This window comes from Quercus lobata, chromosome 1 (genome assembly GCF_001633185.2).
Source record: "Quercus lobata isolate SW786 chromosome 1, ValleyOak3.0 Primary Assembly, whole genome shotgun sequence".
Classification (NCBI taxonomy): domain Eukaryota; kingdom Viridiplantae; phylum Streptophyta; class Magnoliopsida; order Fagales; family Fagaceae; genus Quercus; species Quercus lobata.
In genome coordinates this window covers 33,639,120-33,653,337 of record NC_044904.1, presented here as the reverse complement: position 1 = coordinate 33,653,337, position 14,218 = coordinate 33,639,120, and the positions used below count along the sequence as shown (strand labels likewise).

Genomic DNA, 14,218 nt, shown 5'->3' with positions numbered 1-14,218 from the left:
TTTGGAATTGCCATTCAATGCTATTTTTGTGAAAATACACTATGGGCTTCAGTCTCAGCTCATGTGCTTCCTCCACAGCCCAATCCAAATTTATTTTGGGATAAATCCTAAAACATTTGATTAAGTCTATCAATTTCCCAATTATTTTACTAAATTTTTTGTCCATCAACTAAAGAAAAGGCTATCAATTTTCCAACTATTTTACTAAATTTTTTCCATCAACTAAAGAAATAAACTTTTCGTTTAATTTTGTGAGTGGTACGAACCTAAATTGGGTCATTGGGCCATTGGCACATTGCTATGTGCAATTGCAAAATTGTGGCAAATTTTAATATGGGCTCGTAGAACCACATATAAAGGGGCTGACCCTGTGATACAAGAAAAATAAACTCTATCCCCGCTATTCCCTCCAGCAAAATAATCCTTTCAAATCAAACGAAAGCCTGAAACCTGCTAGCACTTGCTTGATATTTCCCTGTTAAATGAAATGATCTGATCAATCGTGAATTTAATAATTTTACCCATTATTATCTAAACAAAAGCAGCCACTTTTTCCCAATAACTTGTCCCCTAGATGCTCTAAGCCATTTTACAAGCGGCAAGACAGCTAAGGAGAGCTTTGGATATAGCCAATTTCAGTTTTCTTTCTTCTCCAGCTTATTTGGCTTATCGCCCATTGTCTTTAACGACTCATCATACATAGAAAGAAAGACAGGATAAAAAGTTTATAGTAGTTTAGGTCGGCCAAAAGTTTCAAGAGCTATAACCTACATGGTCCATATGAAACGGCCTCCTAATTGAATTGCCGATCAAGAAAGTGTACAATGCAGGAGGAGAAAAAAACAGATATGTCTGAGCATAATATAAATTCAGACACAATCTTTGGGCTATGCACCCGAAGAAAGTAAAGTAATAATGCAAGGTTATGTGAGGTTGTGAGAATATGAGCCATGCGCAAGGACAATCGATTTCCTTTTGCTAATAAAGGATTCAGAAGCAGCATGAAGTCATGAACACCCCTAGGTACTAAATGTAAGGGTCATAGTTTCTATGTATTAGCTTATTCTTAGACAAAATACACTTTACTTGTAATTTGGTAGATCTAAGATGAGTTTAATGTATCAAGAAGTGGGTTGAACAAATATCACAAGTGGTATCATTAAAAACATGAAAATTGAACCATGAAACTAGTGAAGAAAAGTTGAAACAATGAACCTCGACACTAGTCTCGATACTAGCATTTATCGAGACTTAATGAGTAATTCTCGACACTAAACTCGACACCTCTCAATCTATCAAGCTTCGTGAATTCAGAATTCTCAAATCAGAATTTTGGCCTATGATGACTTGGATTGCTAGGGTTTCATTTACTAAACCTCTAGACTATATAAAAACTTTATTTTAAAGTTATCAAGGACACAGAGACTCAATCTAGAGAACTTATAAGCTCTGTGAGAAGCTATTGCGTTCTTGTGTGCTTTAGGATTTTAGTAACCAAGTGCTTCTAGATCTTCAACATACTTTGAAGTGAAGAATTTTGCAACTAACAACAATCAATCAGTTGCAGGGAAGTCAGACACATATTGGGATCTGTGCATACAAGAAGAAGTCTCTACAAGATCAAGTCCAATTAGGAATCGGAGTAAATGTTCAACTATAGGTTGGTACTTTGGGATAGTTCAAGGTAGTAATAAGATTTTTTATACTTGTAACCGCTTGATTCTTGATTAGTGAATTCTTGGGAATTGTAATCTAAAATTCACCCGGTAGGGTTTTTGTCTTGCAAGAGGTTTTCCCCATTCATCAATAAATTACCGTGTCAATTTAATTTCCACTGCACATTAGTTTATTTGGTGATTTGTTTGTGTCTCTACGATATGCGTGTAATTTGACCTAATTAATCAACTTGGGTTATTAAATTAATTAATTGAAGTCAGTTTATAACTCAACACTAAAAACCACAAATGAAAGTATACACACTACATATATCTAAAGAATGAATGTTGTGTGTTGCAAAATTTTGTCAAACCCTTTCAAATCAAGAATATTTTTTGTCTAAAAGGGCCAAGTAAACATATTAGCTTTGCAACATAAGTATTGCACATTACATCAGCTGCAAAATATTGCATATATGCTCAAATATTAGAAGGGCAAAGAATTAATAAATGGACATGCTTGGAAAACTGTGTTAAGCCTAGCCTCAACCATGGAAGAAGTAAGAACCTTGACAGTCATATATAAGAAGGGACCAGCAAAATTTCTTTGGCAATCTTGTTCATAATGATCAAACTAGGAAAGAAATAAGTATCAGAATTAACTGTAGACTTTCAAAAGGATCATTGCACTAGAATGTCTGCAAATACACCTTAATTGGGATTTATATCCAAGCTCTATTCTCGGCCATAGATTTAATTTAATGGTTTAAATCTTTGACACTTCACCAAATGACAAAAAGACTATTTTTCCCTTAAAAAATTTCACACCCCCACCCACTGTTTCAAAAAACATAAACTCAATTTTTTTTCTCTCTCTCTCTCTCTCCCCTGTGCAGCTGTCGCTCTCTGCCTCTCCTTCAACCCATTCTTTGCCTGTCCTTCAATCCATTGTCACAGCAACCCGATGCTAGTCCACACAAGGCCAAGCCTCTCTCTTTGCCATCACTGTTGCTTCAATGAACTAATTCTCTAAACCTCCATAGCTTTGAGAATCCAGTAGAGTTACTATTCTTCCAAAGCTCCGATGAAGCTTCAAGCTCGTCTGATTCCAATGCCGACGAAGAATCCCCAAAATCCCCTTTGTCCTCCTCTTTTTGGTACCCCTTTTCCCTCTTTCACTTCCTATATATTTGTGTGTGTGTTTTTTATGTATAAGATTTTTTTTTTTTTTTTTTGAGAATCGTTATGTATAAGATAATTTAATGGTAGTGAAGAAGAATTTCAAATAGGCAATGAAGTTTTTGGAGTCTAATTAAGTGGAATTGTTAATTTTTGAAGTGTTCCATATGATAAAAATTACTCTTTTTTCATTTTCTTTGTCCTACCTAACAAAACAAAGTATCAATAGTGGTTGGCCATTTGGATTTTATGCTAAAAATTCAATTTTTGCTTCAAGAAAACTAAACATAGAAAAATCTAGGCTTTTTTTGTAAATTTGATAACTTTTCGTAACATGAATCTTAATTGCTTTAAACTTGAAGGTTAATTTCTTTAATCTTAATTGCTTAATTGCTGTGATGTAGGAATGGAGGATGTTCTGGTGAGCTATGTGTTTGGGAAGAAGAAGACAATAGAAGTTGCTCACTTGTAAGTACTTAAAGACTAGAATCCTTGAAATATTGATTTTATATAGTTGTATATTTGGTTTGCTATTTTGATTCTTTACAAAGATTTTAAACCTTGCTAATTTCTTATTAAAATGTAGTTGCTTAGAAGGAAATAGAAAAAATTGCTTCACCACCTCTTTTGGCTAAGTGCAAAGCTGCTAAATTGATAAATATATTATTAGCATTATAGTGGGAACTACAGAAGTAAACAAAGTGAAATATATAAGTGCACTCTAAATACAGTAGGGAATAAGTTCTTACAAAAACAAATTGCAATTTTGCATGAGCCTTGATTTAGAGACTCTATCAATTGTATTGGACAGTTTTGTTAGAACTTATAGAGTGTCGAAAGCAATACAAATGTTTGGAAATGTAATATTGAGTGGTTGAATGTACTTTTACAATGTATGTGTCATGGATCCCATGTTGATGCTGCAAATTTGTTTTTAAATTTACTTAAAGGGAAGATACCATTTGATTGTATGACATATAATGTTATTATTAGCGGGTGGTCAAAATTGGGTAGAGTTAGTGAAACTGAGAGTGTATTGAAAGCAATGTTAGTGGATGGGTTTAGTCTTGATTGTTTGACTTTCAGTTACCTTATTGAGGGTTTAGGGAGGGCTGGTCGGATTGATGATGCCGTTGAGAGGGTCATCATCTCTCATGATCATATATTGGTTTGTTGTAATTCTTATATATGATAAGCACAATATTGGTACACAAATTTTCAGCTTTTATTTTTAATAAAAAACATTCATTCTTCTATATTTACAATAGTTGATATTTTCTACATTTTTTTGTTAATTACAAGAGTATTCTTTAATTCATTGCATAATGTGACGAGAGAATTCTCTCAAAACATGGATGCCAATGAAGATTTGAGTTCTAGAGTCATGGATGCCAATGAAGTTTTGAGTCCTAGAGTTGGTATGGAATTCGATACATTAAAAGATGCATGGGAATTTTGGCTAAAATATGGAAGGCAAAAGGGCTTTGATGTTAGAAAACATTACATAAATAAAAGTAAGAATGATGGAAAGATAACATCAAGAGGATTTGTATGTGCAAAGCAAGGCATTCGAGGTTCAGAAAAAGAAGATATGATTCGCACTCGTAACCGAGATGATACAAGGACTAATTGTCCTGTAAAGCTATATGTTTCATTAGTGCGAGAAACTGGAAAGCATAAAGTGACTGATTTTATTGAAGAACATAATCACACTCTTCATCTATCAAAAATAGTTTATATGATGAGGTCTCAACGAAAAATCTCAAACGTTCAGCAAGATCGATTGAGTTAGCATCCTCTTCTAGAATCAAGCCAAAAGTAGCACATGAGTTAATGAGTAGAGAGGCTGGTGGGATATCTAATCTTGGATTCACTAAACTTGATCAGTATAATTATCTTAGAACAAGACGGCAAAAAAATTTGATATATGGTCAAGCTGCATGCTTATTAGGATACTTTTAGGAACAATTGACTACAAATCCATCCTTTCAATATGCAGTACAATTAGATAATGTTGAGCAGATTACAAACATTTTGTGGGTTGATACTAGAATGATTATTGATTATGCCAATTTTGGTAATGTGGTGACATTTGACACTACATATGATACTAATAAAGAGTTAAGACTATTAGGAGTGTTTACCAATTTCCATCACCATAGAGGGTTAACGGTTTTTGGGACTGCTCTTTTATATGATGAAACAGTGGATTCATTTAAGTGGTTTTTGAAAGCTTTCTAGTTGCACATGCAGGTAAAAGACTTAAAATAATTTTTACAAGTCAAGATCTTGCAATGGCAAAGGCATTGAATGAGGTAATGCCTAACACTTACCATGGATTATGTACTTGGCACATAATGCAAAATAGGATAAAACATTTAGGGAATTTGATAAAAGATGGTTCTTCTTTTCTTCAAGTTTTTAAAACTTGTATGTTTGAGTTTAATGATGAAATTGAGTTTAAAAAAACATGGGAGGACATGATTGACACTTATGCTATTCATGATCATAGTTGGTTGGATAGTATCTGCAAATTGAAAGGAAAATAGGCAAAGTGTTACATGAAGAATCAATTTACATTAGGAGTGCGAAATACCTAACTCAGTGAAAGTTTGAATAGAGATTTGAAAGATTACTTGAAATCTGATTTGGATGTAGTAGAATTTTTTGCACATTTTGATCGGGTGATTGAGCAAAAACAAAGAAAAAGAGTAATAAGCTGAATTTAATGCTAGGCAAAAACTTCCCTAGTTGGACTTGAAAAATTCTCCCTTGTTGAAGCAAGCAATACAAGTGTACACACTTACGATATTTCGAATGTTTCATGATCAGTATGACTTGGCATCAACAGCAAGGATAAAAAAATTGCCAAGAGGTCTTGTTAGTGCATACATACACTATTGAGTTTTTGCATAAGCCTGGTGAGTACATAGTATCTTATGACACTGCAGATAAGACATTTTCATGTAGTTGTAGAAAGTTTGAAATAATTGGGATTTTATGTTGCTATATTCTGAAATTCTTTGACTCTCTTGATATAAAGACAATTCCTAATATGTACATTTTGAAAAAATGGACAAGAGAGACAAAAAGTGGATGTATCTTGGACAATAGGAGAATAAATGTGGAAGATGATGTCAACTTGACTGCTACACAGCGATATAGAAGATTATGTCCCAAGTTGGTTCAATTAGCTTCTCGAGCAGCAGACAATGAAGAGGCATTTTCTTTAATAGAGAAGATAATAGAGGAATATGAAAAAAAAGGTTGAAGATATTGTGACAAAAAATGTGACTGGTCATCAATTGCCTCATCAAATGCCATTGTGTAGTGGTAATGAAAATCTTGATCCTAACCAACATTTGGAAAATTTGGTTGAAAGGGTTAAAGGTCTTAAGAAAAAAGAAAGTCGCAAGGGTGGAAAACGAAAGAAAAGTTAGGTTAAGAAGCAAAAAAAAAAAAAAAAAAATAGAGCTGAATTAAATGATGAGGTTAGTCAATAGTTTTCTGAAGCAAATATTATTTATTTATTTTTATCCTCCACTAAGTTTTCATTGTTTGTAAAACTTTTATATTGTTTTGGCTAATAATAATATTTATGTCTTTTATATAAGAACCTAGTTTTGCTCCTAACATATTGAGAACATTATTCACATCAAGTAATTTTTTTTTTAATTTTTTAATTTTTTAATTCATAGTGGAATAACTTATAGATAATTTGTGCAGTTGGAAGTTGTACTACACTTGCCTTTTCATTTGTGAATTTATTAATAAGGTTTTCATTTTTTTGATATAGTAGACTTATCCCGTCAACCTTTTCACACCAATGATGACCTCTGAATTGGGACCAATTCATAGTTACCAAATTAGTTTCACGTCATTCTTAAGGGTAAACTTATGTGTTAACATGTTTTACACTTACAAGTAATTAGATGATTTCTTAAACTCTCTCTCATAATCATTATGGTTACTTAGACACCATTAACTCCATTATTGTCTCAAATATCAAATCATGCGAATGTTAGTCAGGTAAAATGTAAACATTGTCATATTTTGAATAAACTTACCTTTTTACTTGTTTTGCAATTATAATTTATAAGTAATTAGATGATTTTGTAAATTGTCTCTCTTATAATCACTATAATTACATAGGCACCATTTACTTCATCATTGTCTCAAGTATCAAACGATGTGAATGTCTGTCAAGTAACATGTAAATTTACTTGTTTATAATTTTTATGTTTTGTAGTCATAAGTAGCTAGAATATTTCTTAGATTTTTACTCTTATAATCATTGTGATTACATTGGCAGCATTCATTATTACCACCTTCACTCCATTGTCGTCTCAAGTATCAAATCTTGTGAATATGGGTTAAGTAAAAAATAAATGTTTTCTTACATGTTTATCAAATAAATTTATTTGTTTATATATATATATATATATATATATATATACAGGGAAATGAAGTTAGGTTCAATTATGCACTAACTCCATGCGTTGAAAATATAAATGTTTGCCCGCAAACACACAACTTTTTTTGTATGTAAAAAAGTAATAAATGGTAAGTTCAATTATAGTGAAATTTTCTCATGTTTGTTTAAGTTCAAAATGTAACTTGATTTTGTTGACATTTTTTCAGGTTAATATTGATTTTGCAGTATGAAGAACAACATTTTTTTAGCAGTTTGTCTAATAGTATATTGTAGTGGACATGGCTTGGACAACATTTTTTGGCAGGTTGTTTGAGAGTATATTGCATAGTGAACATGGCTTGGACAACATTTTTTGGCAGGTTGTCTAAGAGTATATTGCATAGTGGACATGATTAATATTGCACAATTTTTTGAACAGCGTATCTAACAACTTAGATAATTGATTGCACATGTAGCAAATTTTTTGGATAATTTTTTGTAACTAAAGAAGCTACTCAAACATGTTAAACATGTTAGATTGTACAAGTGCAAGTTTGAGTAACTTCTAATTAGACATTAATTATATATACAAGTAATTAATATTTTTAAATGCAATGGCATGTACTAAACTATTGTTCATTTTTTGAATACAAGTGATTAAGGTTGCTAATGGTTATATAGTCTAGTTTTCAACTTTTCGTAATGTTGCTAATAGTGGGTTAGCCATGTCATATAGCTTTTGTTGAAGAGAAAAGATCCTTATGAAAATTATATAAATTTGGTCATTGATAACAAACTATGTTATGCATCAAAAGACTGACCTTTTGTGGAAACATGTGAGTTTTTGAACCTTAAGTTAAAATTTCAATTGTTTATTGAAACTTTGATGACACGTGAAATTAATAAAATAACAATGCAAAGACATTAGAAGCGTCTATTTGGGGTGCATTTGATATTCTCAATGAATTGGATTGATCCCATTTGTATTCGATTTCTCTACTAGAAGGCTAAGTTATATGCTTTATAAATGGTGTCATTGCAAAAATAGGAGCCATAATGGTAGAAAACATTGTAAGTCTTATCATTCTGTAAAATCTCATTAATGAGCATGTGCATGCAAGGGAAACCAATCCACTTTGAAAATTATGAGAACACAATGAGCTTATCGAAATTCTTAAGTGTAACATGGTGCAGTGGTTTCTTTCCATCATATGTTAAAATATGCTTATATAAAAGACACAACCAAAGCGCATAAAAGCTAATAATTTCTTCTCAAAGACAAGCTAATAATTATGGTTCTCATACCATCTAGTAATAACAAAAGGAAATAACCATTTATGCTAGTAGTAGGGCCACCAAATTCACTTGTTATAAACAACAAAAATTCATTGAAATTTTTATCCACAACCAAATGAACACAACCCAAAACAAAAAGGCTTTATAACTTAGCTAAATTAGCTTCACAATATAAATATGTGATTTCAGTCTTTCAAGAAAGCCGAAATAGCTACATCTTGATTATGATCCCAACTAAAATAGATATGAGTCATGTTCTTTATATCTAAAATTTCATGAACAATTTCTCAAAAAAAAAAAAATCATGAACAAAGCCAGCTTCATGGTCTTCACTAATCCTTCCAGCACCCGCCTTTTCTCGCTCTCAATGATCAAAAGAAGAATAGCATACCTATAATCATGTCATTCAACTTGACAAAATAACAAAAGAGTGATTTCATTGGTAAACATATATCAAAATTTCCAATTAACAACAAGCATGGGTAAAGCCATATGATCATTATCATTACTAATTATGTAAGTTTGTTGAGGGTTCAGCTTAGGAACTTCCATCTTAAGAACTCAGCTAAGGGAGCAAAATTAAAAGTGAAATACATAGCAGATCATATAGTCCAAATGTTCATGAGATGCATTTAATTTGAGATGACTAATTTCCTAAATGTGAGAGAGACAGAATTCGATTGAAATTTCAGCTTGCCTCTTATTCATTCCTTACTATATTTAAATACACTTCTAATAACAATAACAACCAATTCAAATAATTCAATCAATTCAAACAGAAATTGGCTGAGTAAGATAACAACAATATCCTTCAACCAACCTAATCACCTAATCTCTCTAACACAGATTGAAAGAATGAAGCTAAAAGATACTTTGCAAATATGTCATAACACAAGTTATGAGATTTCGGCCAGTCACATTTTGTATAAAAACCAAATTTTTTAACAACAAATATGATATCAAGAATCAAAAGAAGACAAGGATAGAACTTAGAAGAAAGCATAGAACTTAGAAGAAAGAAGAACGGGGACATGAAAGATACTTAAACTAGCAAATAGTTTTAAATCTGTAATAGGGAAACCAGTTGTTATTTATTTATTTATCTATATATTTTTTAATCACAATAAAATGCCATTACCTTACAAAACTTGCATTGATAAATATTGATGTAATTGTAACAAAAGAAATTTTAAAATTTAATTATAATAATGATAAGTACCTTTCAAACCCTTGTAACAGATAAACCTTTGCTAACAAGTGTATCTGCAATCCACCCTCCAAAATTTGCAGAGAATGCCATTGTAAGCCAGGGCAAAACACAAACAAGCCCTGAGTCTATAAGATTCAACTTCAAGACCTAGGGAGGGATGAAAAGAAATATATTTACCCTATCAACTGCATCAGTATTCTTTAGAAATATCAGTAACAAAGTGCAAAAACGAGTGTCGTGTGCTATGTAGAGAGGTTTTATCTCTGTTTTTAGTTAAAGAAACTATAGTAATCCCAATCAAGAGGACCAACTGCAATCTTGCTAAATTCAACAGCACTTGCTTCTATGCCAAAAAAAATGTATCCCTTTTGACTAAGAAAATGATTATCGTTAGTGCTATAAATTAAATCACACAATCAATAGAAACCCCAAAAATTTGAAGCTAGAAAAAATTACCCATTTTGCGAAGTACAAGAAATTTGTGGAGTCGCCATAACTGATATTGCTCAGCTAGATCAAACCCCATTGATGAAATATAGATCACTAGTAGAAGTATAGAACAAATCAATTCAATGCATACAAAAGAGAGAACTCACCTATCAAAAGAAAGAGAACTCACCTCCTTGCGAAGTCCAATGTAGGAAGCGGTGATTTTGTGGATATGCAATGAGAAAAAGGCTAGTATCATCAAAACCGAAGATTCGGGCTAGTGGTCAACTTCTCTACACTTGATTCACTCCAAACCCCAACCTTGCTCTCTAATCTGGGTCTAAAAAGCGCTCTATGAGGCTTGAGGGTTTGGCTTCAAATGGTGAGTTGATATTTTGGCTTCGATTTTGTTGATGGGTCTGAGTTGGGTATGCTGGCAGCGGAGATGATGAGGTTGAGGGAAGCTTGGAGGTTGAGAGAGTGGTGGAGGCGAGAGAGACACTGGTTGAAGTGGGAGAGAAAGAGAGAGGAGAGAGTGTTTTACTAAAAAGTGAAGCTAAAATGAAAAGAAAAGTAAGCACACGGATTGCCAGCGTGGATTGGTGAGGTGTCAAAGGTTTAAGTCATTAGATTAAATCTATGGCTGAGAATAGAGCTATTGCACCCCGTGCAATATCCTAGGTATTGCACGGGATATGGATCCCCTTAATTGCTTACTTTTATGTCGGAAAGTACATCACTCCTCTTCTCTTTCTGCTTCTAAAGATGCCTAAAAGAAACACAAAAATAAAAATTAAAAAGCATTTAACAAACTGTGGATTAGAATAACCATCAGGCATAACAATGACTAAGATGGAGGATAATTCTAACACTTCATAGATAAAAAGTAAAAACAGTTTTTATGGCACATCCACTCCAATTCCATGCCAAAGAAATAAAACCTACTTGTATGATAGACAAAACAACATCATTTCCTTTTCTTTTTTTTTAATAGAAGAGCAGTATTTCCATTTGAGTATATATTGAAATGAGAATAACAAAGAATCACAACAAGGCAAAGCAAAAGCACTAGTGAAATCAACTAAAAGACTAATTTTAAAATCATTGTAACAGGAATCATAAGCAAACAGCTTATACAACGCAAAGCTTAAATAGAGCTGAATACAGGTTTCCTAAAACTTAAAGCTCAAATGACTTGAAACAGTCTCAGGAAACCACTTTTAGACAAAATGGCTGTTATAATTATGGTATCAATAATGCTTCTACATTGAAGATGAAAAAACGCAATCTTATGAAACTTAATTTACCTTATCACAACAGAAACTTTCCCAAGGTAGCCGCTGTTCAATTTGTCCGCAAAAAACTAAACAACCAACTACAAGAAAAAGATCTAGGAATTATATTGTAAAGTCACAGTTTTTAATAAAACTAAACCTTACATAGGTTTCCAGTTATAAGAAACCGAAGTCTCAACCTCAAATTCATGACATCGGTGAGCATCTGAAAGCAATTCAATCCAAGGGACCGTAATTTGAATTTCTAACCTCGGTGCCAGTCTGGACTTCGCTTATCCCAATTTCTGATTGGAATACAAGGAGCAATCAACTTTATCACATGACATTATCAAGTATAGAAGGATTGATTGTCTATGTTGTCGTTCCACAAGGGAAAAAATTTAGCAATTTCCATTTTTTGTTTCCTTTTCAAATTGGTAAGTTGCACATGCATCAAGTTTTTGGATCCACTATCTTGTCCTCTATCTCATTATTAAGGGTGTAAGTGTGATTTAAGCAAAAGCTCCATCGACACCAAAATCATGCTCATAGTCTTCCCTAGTAGACATGCATTCTGAGCTAAAGTTCATTGGCTCATAGTCTTCCCTAGTAGATGTTCCTTTTGACATTTTTGTCTTAAGGCAAACAATAAACTATCAATATTCAATAATTATGCAAAGACAACATTTCTTATAAATTATCGATTGTGTTAAAAGTTTAAGCTATTAAAAAATTAAGTATCACCAGAAAGCCTGTGACCCAATGCAGTATTCCACCAATTTATTTGGTTAGTCAGGTCGGTCTAGTACTATAAGGACCTATGCGTAGCCAACTAACCCGGTGGGTAATGTAGCAACCTGCTGGGCTAGCAAAACTAATAATTTATAAGAAATTTTTTTAGGGGTTCTAACTTGAAATAAAGGAGGGGAGACTCTTGAGATCGTGTGCCTAACAACTAAGATACCTAAGTGTTTGTATTAAGCTATGTATAATGTATATAAATCTGTATTTATAGTTTAAATTTTTAATTAAAATAAATAAATAAATATGGACCATTGTTAGTTTTTACCGTTGGCAACAAGGAGGAGCAATCAAATATATATATATATATATATATACTAATAAAAATAAAATAATGTCATATTTATCCTAAAATCAATAGATACCCACTTGTTCCTTTTATTTTTCTCACAAAAAATCTCTCAAACTCAAACTTCAAGTTCTAGGGTACCCTCATCTTTCATTTTATTTCTTTAACTCATATAGTCTTTGTTGAAAGCATTTGCTAATATGAAGCTAGAGAGACCCGAGTGGATACCAGACAATCTACCATCTAAAGATAAAAATTAGTTGTAAAATCTATGTAACAAGCTATATTTCATTTTGTTTCATGGATAAAGTTATTTGATATTGACAAATGGATTGAGAATTGCAAATGGTACACGAATGTAGATTCCAACCTTGTTGTTAAAAAAAAAAAAAAAAAAAAAAACTTGTTGGGATGTATACATTTTGTAGTGATGTAATTATTCTAACCCAAATATGAATAATAAATACATCAGTATTCTTATCTATTCCAAGCAATAAAAGTTAATGAATGATCCTTTAAGTAATTTTAATAGTTCAATTTGACAATTTGTATTTTCTAACATAATATATATATAAAATAATTTTTTAATTAAATTTATGAGCCAATTAAACACCAATTAAAAGCCCAATAAACGCCCCTTAACAGCCCATGGGTAGGTCATAAAAAACCATTAGATTCGTCCCATCTACCCAACCACTTAAGGTCCAATACCCTTTGCCCATGGTCTGAGCCTTGGGCCAGGATTTTCTCTTCCGCCCAGCTCGTTTAACACATTGGCTGAGTAAAATTGAGTCGGCCCAGCCCAATGCGGATATTTATAAGAATTTAATGATTTTAATCATTTAATCTCACTACTCTTCAGATGTGGGCTTAAATTTCTCTTGTTATATGGGCTCAAAACATGATTTTCTTTTTCTTTTTTTCTTTTTTTCTTTTTTCAAAATAGGAGATAATAACATCCTAATTTGATATCAGGATAAATTATTAATTGTCCAAAAAAATTACTAAAAACTATTCAAAATTCACATTAAATGTCTATTTGAATATCATTTATTTTACTGAAATTGAAAATTTATTACTGAAAGTATTATAGAAAAAGGTAAAAATTAACTGAAATAGTACAGTGATGCCCATGAATCATAACGAAAATAAATTAAATAGTGAAACAATTTTTATTTTTTATTGGTATCTAAATGGATGCTAAGGTTTTTCTTTTTCCTTTAGTTTTAATAAAAGCCCAGTCTGGTTCACGGACTGAGAGGCTAGGACAGCAAAATATATATTACTAGTCGCTAACCCGTGCGTTGCACGGGATAGTTAAACAAAATTTATACACATTCACTTTTATTAGTACAATCATTTGAAAATAATTCTAACTAATACCCAAATGTAAGAGACACATTGACTTACTATTTAAAGTAGCCTTGTGAAAAATTCACACATATTGTGCAACTGAATCTTAATTTCTCATCAACAATAAAAACATGGAAAGAAAATAAAAATTATAACAATTAATTCCATCATCTTTCATGCTATACTTTGTAATTATACGGAATTAAGTCAACTCAATTTAAGTAGTTGTAATAAAATTGGCTTCTACTATTCTCTATTCTATAGAGATATGAACATATTGGATTTCTCAAACAATTACCGGTATTGCAATAAAATGAT

At 32.0% G+C, this 14,218-nt stretch overlaps 1 protein-coding gene across 1 annotated transcript; it reads left to right on the top strand.

Moving 5' to 3' along the window:
• The first annotated feature begins 4,185 nt into the window (after window positions 1–4,185).
• Window positions 4,186–4,626, top strand: LOC115952849 (protein FAR1-RELATED SEQUENCE 5-like). The gene has a single exon (XM_031070183.1). The coding sequence runs from the start codon at window positions 4,186–4,188 to the stop codon at window positions 4,624–4,626; it is 441 nt and encodes a 146-aa protein (XP_030926043.1).
• Window positions 4,627–14,218: the final 9,592 nt, after the last annotated feature.

Excerpts from the sequence above, each read along its gene's own strand:
- LOC115952849 (XM_031070183.1), top strand. The coding sequence starts at position 4,186 with ATGGATGCCAATGAAGATTTGAGTTCTAGAGTCATGGATGCCAATGAA.